Source organism: Dermacentor andersoni, chromosome 2 (assembly GCF_023375885.2).
Source record: "Dermacentor andersoni chromosome 2, qqDerAnde1_hic_scaffold, whole genome shotgun sequence".
NCBI lineage: Eukaryota > Metazoa > Arthropoda > Arachnida > Ixodida > Ixodidae > Dermacentor > Dermacentor andersoni.
The window spans coordinates 170,666,222-170,674,597 of record NC_092815.1 but is presented as its reverse complement, the minus strand read 5'-3'; the positions used below and the strand labels follow the sequence as shown (position 1 = coordinate 170,674,597).

The 8,376-nt window shown below is 47.5% G+C and overlaps 1 protein-coding gene across 3 annotated transcripts in view; it reads right to left on the bottom strand.

The window, feature by feature from the left end:
* Positions 1-688: 688 nt before the first annotated feature.
* The window catches only part of LOC126540453 (uncharacterized), a 129,382-nt gene continuing 121,694 nt past the window's right edge, over positions 689-8,376 (bottom strand). For all 3 annotated transcript variants that reach the window (XM_055076042.2, XM_055076041.2, XM_050187269.3), the window contains exons 5-8: positions 7,198-7,221; positions 5,425-5,478; positions 2,106-3,711; positions 689-1,232 (exon numbers count right to left, since the gene is read on the bottom strand). In XM_055076042.2, coding sequence (XP_054932017.2) covers positions 850-1,232; positions 2,106-3,711; positions 5,425-5,478; positions 7,198-7,221 — 2,067 coding nt within the window. In that variant the 3' untranslated portion in view covers positions 689-849. The remainder of the gene's footprint in view (positions 1,233-2,105; positions 3,712-5,424; positions 5,479-7,197; positions 7,222-8,376) is intronic.

Sequence of the window (8,376 nt, the reverse complement as noted above, 5' to 3'; positions counted from 1 at the left end):
GCTTGTGGAGAAACTAAGGACAGTGTAACGAGAGATGGTAAGAAACATTTTAGGCGTAACGTGAAGAGGCAGGGATATGTCATTGCGGACTAAACAGTAAATGAATAGTTAATATTGTGTTGTACATTAGGACGAGGAAGTGGTGTAGTGCAGGTAAAGTAACGCGTAAAGCAGATAACAGGCGGCATATTGGAGTAACAATAACAACAGTGCCAAGGGACGAGTAAGGCAGTAACAAGGCGTTCTAATGAGATCGGGAATTTGCAGACATAGGAGAGAGCCGGCTTAACAAGACAAGGGTTTAACAGGAAACTGCTGGTACAGGCTTCTCTCTTTCTTTAACCCGCCGGGGTAGCTTAGAGGGATGGCGTTGTGCTGTTGATCTCGAGGTCGCGAATTCGATCCTGGCAGCCGTGGCTGTATTCCAGTGATGGCGGAATATGAGCATGCTCGTGTAATTAGATTTAGGTGCACGTTAAAGAACCCCAGGTAGCCAAAATTAATCCGGACTCTTCCACTACGGCGTGCCTCACAATCAAAATCTGGTTGTCGCACGTAAAACTCCAGAATTTGCATTTTTGAATCCTTCTTATGCTGCAGTAAACATAAAATGAGCTGATCATGATTATGATAATGATGATCATTATGATTATAGTGAAAAAAAGGAACGACAAGGTAAACTCTGACAAACCTGCTATAGCGACTATTGTCCATTTAATTAGTACCCAAGTTTTCCGCTCATTTCTTCTTTTCCCGACACACTTTCAATCTCTGCTAGCTATTATGAACGTCACTTATAGGGTTGCGCTTCCCGTATGACGGGTATGTTGTCATTCTGCGTTGCTTCGCCTAGGGAATCTTCAGCCCACTCTGCAGAGCACGGCTATTGCGTTTGTCGCCATGCTTCTTCTTCCGAGCGTTGGCATGCTCGCGGATCCCCCCTTTCTCATTGCGCTGGTCGCGGCCAGAGCCGCTGGCTTCTGGAGGCTCCTCGTCGCCGTCGTCGTCGTCAAATCTGATGAAGTCCTCGAAACCGGACGAAGTCGTATGCGCCCTCTTGTCGTCTCTGGCACGGACCGTGTCGAAAACCGCGTCGCCTTGTTCATTTTCATTCTTTCGAGGCCTATTCGTACGCTTGTAAGGAGGCACTTCATCGCCGATGCCTTTTGCAGACGCTTCATTTTCTTCTAGGCGCCTGCTCCATCCTCCACGACGCTTGTGGCTCAGCTCCTCTGTGAAGAAGACAACGATTGCACTGTCACACCACATTGACTAAAAAGTGTTCTGGTTGCAAGCCCAAATACTACATTGCAAAGTTGGTAAACTGGGCCTTTTACGGAAGCTTAGTAGTCGAAAATTATTGAGAGACTATTCAAAATTCGGAAAAAGGGGCAGGCACCAGACCACTAAGCAACTAAGTTCAGGTGTTTGTGAGAACAGATGAGAACAGATATGAAGGGGGTGCAGTGAAGACAGACCCGTTCAACTTGCTATCTTCGTTATCTACCCGCCTCTACACCCCCCCCCCCCCCCCCCCGCCATCCCCGCCGCCTTATTCTGGCTTCACTACTATGTACGGGTAATACTCCTTCACTCTGATTCATCCCTCGCTCACGTACAGTTATGTGTTTTTCAATGCCCATCCTGTATCCATTCTCGCTTTCTTTGAAACAACTTTGGTGTCAATTTTAGGCGTCTTTTGCTTTATGTAACATAACAGTACGACAGTTGCCTGCCTCCTGTGCACGCGGCCGGTAGTTTCTACTTTCTAGGCTGTAAATAAATAAAAGCTCCGCGGAAACACGTAAAGTGCAAGAACTATCACGAAATAAAAAATATTAATCCACCTCACAAAAATCTACAAGATCTACAAGAAAATGCATATACGGATTTCTCAGAAAGACACTTTCTCAGTTGAAGAATGCGTGGTTTTTCTGTATATCAAACCAGGCAATTTCGCCTTTCTGGGGCAGCCTCTCTTCCAACTCAGGTACTTCAGAGACTAGCAAATGGCAAAATGAGAAGAAAATGATCGACAACTCCCAGCATATATGAACATGAATAAACAAATAACATCTGCTGAACCTCGTTCAGCCCACGCTCACCCTCCGTGTCTGGCGTCGGGAGCCCTGTGCCGCGGCCACGTCTTCTTTCCAATTTCCAGCGCCTCCACCAATCCGGGTCCACGGTAGAGAAAGGCCCTTCGATGTCGTGTTCGTAACTTTTTACAGAGTCGCGCTCGGGACCACCGCCGCTTATGTAGGACGGCGTTTCATCGTCCTCCATTCCCAGAGACCAATCATGCGAGAGATCTTGGTCAGCCTCATAACTTCCTTGTGGTGCTCTTGTGCTTCTGCGACCAGTGGACATGGCCCCTCCTCGTTCAGCACCATAGCCTCCTCGTGGTCTTTTTGTCATTTTCCTGCGCCCATTGGCCGGGACACCATCTTGGTCAGCATCGTAATCTTGTGGTCCTCTTCTCTTTTCGTGATTGTTATCCAAGGTGTCTTCCCGATGAGCATCGTAGTCTTCTTGAGGTCGCCTCGCCTTTCTTCTACGACCTTTGGCCGGCACCTCCTCTTGATCATCTTTGTAATATCCTTGTGGTTCTCTTGTTCTCTTTCCATGGATGCCGCCGAGGACTTTTTCATCACCATCGTACCCACGCACTTCTCTTGCTCTCTCGTCACGATTCTTGTCCACGTTCCTTTCTCGATCACTTTCGTAGTCTTCTAGTGGGCCTCTTGTCCTTATTCTACGACCATTGGCCGGGACTCCTTCTCGGTAATCCTCGTAGTCTCCTGGTGGTCCTCTTGTTTTCTTTCTGCGACTTTTGTCCACGACATCCCACTGGTCAGCATCGTAGCCTCCTTGTGGGCCTCCTGTCCTCCTTCCACGTCTCTTGTCCAGGTCATCATCTTGGTCGACCTCGTAGCCTTCGTGTAGTCCGCTTGTCTTAATTCTGCGACCATTGGTGGGCACCCTTTCGTCGTCACCCTCGTAGTCTCTTGGGGGTCCTCTTGGTGTCTTTCTACCACTGTTGTCCAGGTACCCTCCTTGGTCAGCATCGTAGCCTTCTTGTGGTCTTCCTGCTGTCCTTCCATGGTTATTCTCCAGGGCATCGTCTTGGTCGGTCTTGTAGCCTCCTTGCGGAGCCCTTCCACGATAGTTGTCCCTGTCATTTCCTGCCGCACCGCGCCGACGGTTGGGTCGACTCTTTTGACGCTCATCGCTGCTGCCGTTCGAGTCTTCCAGATCAGGCGACTCTTCGCTCTTGCGACGGTGCTGCTGCCAGCGCGGTGGGCGGTCGCTCTCATGGTGCTCTCCACCGGCGGAATGGACCATATCGCCATCGTTGTCCTCACTATACACATAGCGGCGTTTCTTCCAGTAGTCCTCTCGCCACCTGGCTATTTCGTCATCGTAATCGTTTGCTCCTGGTGGCGCGCTGTCGCCTCTCGTTGATTCGTCGTCTGGATCGGGGCGTCGGTATGGGCGGTGACCGTCGGGATGGAGCTCGTATTCACCCGCGGCAAGCTCCGCGCGATTAGGCTGAGCCTCCTTGTCGCCGATTTCTGATACATTACCCGCGGCGAGCATCTGACGGAACGGCCTTCGGCTTGGCCAGCGTATTAGTGGCACGCGGGTTGGAGGTTGTGTTGCCGTCTGCACGACGTCCAAACCGGGGTTCTCCGCCAATTCGTTGGCCCTCTGCGAAGTGATACCAGTATGCTGCGCTTAAAGACACGGCAAAAATATTTACAAACTGCGATACATACACGATGGCGTTGCCGATTTGAGCATTAACAACATACACTTGGGACGTTATTTTCAATGTCGATAAAAAAAGATTGAACGCAAGAATGGATCCCCTCGTAGAAGGCACATTTAGTCATAACGAAACACCGAAAGGCCGACAGTCTTTTGAATAAGTGCTTTGGGAAAGCAATTGTCAGCAATGTTGTCTGTAATTGCAGAGCAGTACTACTTTGGATGTTTCTCCTCCCTTCTTCAGTTTCACTTCGCGCCTCGAAAGACGCTGTTCGGAGGCTGTGCCCAAGGATTGCCGTCAACTCATTGGCGTGAGTGCACTCTCTGTATCCTTGCCACTATTTTATTCTCTCTTTATCGCATTATATGCTTCTCCCAGCAACGGATTGCTTCCTGCGTTTTCTTGTCTAACCTTTTTGTGTGACTGAATAAGAAATGAATCGTTCATTTTTAGGGGATGGTCGACAAATGCTGGCTTGTAGTTATTGCCACATTTGACGAGACACAGCTATTAGTATGGGGGGTTGGGGGAGGAGTGTTCAGAGACCTATTATTCGATACTAGAGTAACCCCTGCGGCGTTTTCTAATGATGGAGGCTGCTATTTAGACTATGAACCGCTTCGCGCAACCACATTACGCAAGACGGCAAAAAATACAGGGCCAAATCTGAAAGCAAAGCTTTTTTTAAATGGCCGCTGGTTATTCAGTTAGCTGGTCAGTTGGTCCCAAGTGCGCTTCCAAAACATTGCACTTGAAAAACTGTCAGCCTTGGGGCGTGACGTCAGGAATAAATATGCGCAGGCCTTCTTTTACCTCTGTTCATACTGTCGGTTGTGGCCAAGACATGTTGAAAATAAGTTCTTCCGGCCGAACAAAGATAGACCAAAAGATAAGGTAGCTATGGCATCCATTCCCTATATTAGCCCCAACTTCGAAGAATCTCAGATGCGCGTTGGTTTCGATATTATGTTTTCCGCCCCCTTTTAAGTGTCACGTCTGTTAACTTCTGTGAGCGAGAGTCAATGCTGTCGCTAGGATGCCCACGTGGATGTCGCAAAAATATCGAGAATTGTTTGTACTGTGCGTGGAAGGAGTCGCGTTCTTATCACGCGACAGATATTACGTCGAACAAAAGGTCATATATCCTCATAAACGTAGGAACAGCAGAGTAAGGCTATCACGTGCTCCTGTTTTAAAAAAAATTAAATTATGGGGTTTTACGTGCCAAAACCACTTTCTGATTATGAGGCACGCCGTAGTGGAGGACTCCGGGAATTTCGACCACCTGGGGTTCTTTAACGTGCACCTAAACTCCTGTTTTGTTCAGTCTTGTCCAGTAGCGCTCCATCTGTTTTCATCAAATTATGAACCAACTATACCTGACCGCGTATCATTCCTACACTCAGAAAAGCCTTGGTTGCACAGCAGGTTCCGACTTACCATTTACAAAAAAATTCGATATGGCAGGATGGTTTCCACGGTTATTCCGAATTGTCGTGATATCGAAGACAGAATTGTAAGTGGAAGAACTGAGGACGCTCGCATGACTGTGTCGTTATTCACAACCCGTCGGTCGTCTTTTGATATACCGGACTTTGCACAACCGACAGCCTTTTGCGAGCATCAATTTGCAGCACTTTGTACAGTCTTACCAACAGGCAGTAGAGCGTCTCCAACTTCATGTGCAAGCTCTTGACGTAACAACGCTGAAAAAAGAGGAGATGACGTTTATTGATTGGTTGATTGATTCTAGAGTTTGACGACCCAGTGCAACACAGAGGGCTACGACTGGCACCGCGGTAGAGAGATTCAGGTCATTTTCGACAACCTGGAGTTCTTTAACATGCATCCACCAATGCTCATTGCACGATAGTATTTTCTTTTCTTTCTTCTTTTCTCGTATTTCTTCCTTTTTCTTTCAGTACGCTACTATTCTACCATTGAAATGAGACTACTGCGGCCGGGGATCGAACTTGCAATCCTGCGCTTATCAACAGAACACCACAGCCGCTGGGCCATCGCGGCAGATAAGAAATCCGCAGGGCTCTACAATCGCAGAAATGGTCGGAGCTTCGCGGACGTGACATTTCTGACGCACAAAATATGCTTTAGTGTCAGGTGACGATGAGCGCTTCTCAAGGACAGCGAAAAAAAAACAGATACAGAATAGAAATTCAAGAACTGGCGTTGAGCTCCTTTATACGGCAGGGGATAACACGAAATTCCTAGAAGAGTGGTAAAAGCGAAGGACGCGCATTAGATAGTTTTCCTTTTGAAAGACAATGAACTTACGGGGTTGTAGCGGGATCCCCATTAAATCAATCGCTCAAATCGATAGATCAATCAATGAAACTTTGCCCCAGAATGAGAACGCGTTTCCGACGCACTTTAGGAGTGAGGTCGCTCGGCGTCATTAATGCCGGCCTAAATACACCCCATATAGCCAGCGTGATAATGAAAGGAGCACGGGATGCGCGTTTCGATCATGAATACAGTGCGGTAGTCGCGCACGACGAGAAAAATGTGCTTTACATGTGGTCCCCGCTTTAGCGACTCGCAAAGCGCAACACCTGGGCGCGCTATATAGAATTAGAGGCGAGAAGCAAGCCTCTGCGGGACATATTCAGTAGTGGAATGTAAACCGCTGTTCATTAGCATAGCGGTGGCTCATACCATCAAAAACTATCCCTCGTAACATATGATGAACGTGGCACTCTTCTTGGTGACGCAGCTAAGGCTCTGAAAGTATATCAATAGCGGTATATATCTCCTTCGTGGGGTGTTCATCATTTACGTGCGCGCAAATCACGATGTGGTCCCACATTTTTAATATTAACTGATTCCTTTCTCAGCTTGGGACATCTGCGATATTCCTCCATGTCTCACGCTGCCTTCATTTTTTTTTTGTTGTTGTCACATTAGGTGACCCCTTTTAAATTTTAAGACCATGTGTCCGTACTCACAAAGCAGCTCGGGTCATTAGAACGGTTCCTATATCAACTGGCGTTACCAAAGCTGAAGTGGACAGCCAATCACAAACTTTTCGCACGAACGAGACATGCCATCTGTTTGCACATTATTCAAACGTCGGCAAATACGGAACTTATATCTCAACACACGTGCAACAGCCAACACAAACGCCTATCCGCGTCTACGTGTTCGTCTAAGTACAGATGATAAAACACGCGCTGCTTCGTGGTGAACCCAGCAAAAAATGCCGATGCACAAGAAAGAAGACGAACTTGCGTGGGCGCTTCTTTTTGCCTCACAAGAGAGCTGAGCCCCAAGCGCACACGCCTAAGTGGAAAACAGCGCAAAAACAACGACGACTAAATAGACTACAGCGCCATTCGTATCGCATGCTAGCCTATAGTATCGGCAGAAAATCTCTGAGACGTTATGATGCTATCAAGAAGGTAACTTACCACAATTCCCATTACATTGTCTCCCTGCAAGAGAAAACATTGATAGAACGTGATGTGAATCTTGCAGCAGATTTTTTTTTTTTTTTTTGGCGTTCCGAAGAAAAGCGTGATGTGCACATATGCCGGTGCAGAATTGCCTTGTTTGTTTTGTGGCAGGCAGTGTTGTTTGTCGATGTCGTGCTTGTTGGTTAGCACCGCTAAGCACACCATTGCCTCCCATTAGTACATGGCACTGCTTTCATACTGTCACCCGCAAAAGCATGCGAAAATACTGATCAAAATGAAGAAAAACATTTCCTAACGCTCGTGGAGCCCTTTGCATGCGATAGAGTGAGGAATGTGTAGTGTTTTGCTTTGACACTATCAACAATATGACAGAATTTGCATTGACGTAGCAGTCAAAGAATCGATTGCGTTGCCCTCAGCATCTCTATTACAGCAGAGCGCTGCAGTTATGAGGTCCATTCGGTTTCTGTGACGATGACTACCAAATAAGTGAGTCACGTGCGACGTCCTAACAACCGCACAATTTGGCCGCACAAAGTATGGCACACTTAAATGCGTCAGTTTTCAATTGCCTTGGGTAGGTTCAGTTCAAAGGTCGTGATCAATATAAGTGCACAGGTCAGAGTCAAAGTTCTTCCGATAATCCTACACAGTGTGGCAGCCACAGGATGATTAGCTCACAGAGCTTTATACGTTACTTCACGAATGGAAGCAGTTCGGAAGGTGACGACAACCACAACCGTGACTAAAGAAACTCGTCTTTTCAGACCCCGAACAGGGGCGTCTAACGAGTCGGTTAGAGTCATCGAAGACCTTACACGTACCCTACGCGTGAACAAACATGTTGCCCTTATTCATGTCAGAGTCCGTGCTCTTTTAGCGGTACTCGACCTAGCTTTGCGTCATTTGCGCAACTGCGTTGCAATATCTTTTTGTACGTATTTCTGCACATTGGGAATACTTGTGCACTCAACTTTGTTCGTTGAAACATCTACTGCGGCGTTAGCCAACCAATAAACGAGGTAGTCCATAAATAAAATATCTTGTATTGATAACAAGAAATGGCCAGTGTCTGTCCGTAGCCATCTGCATTGCGTCTCTGGAGGGGAGCTCGGCCTCTACGGTCCACGTGCACCGAGCTTCCCATCTTTCTGGATTTTTTCTTGTCAGCTG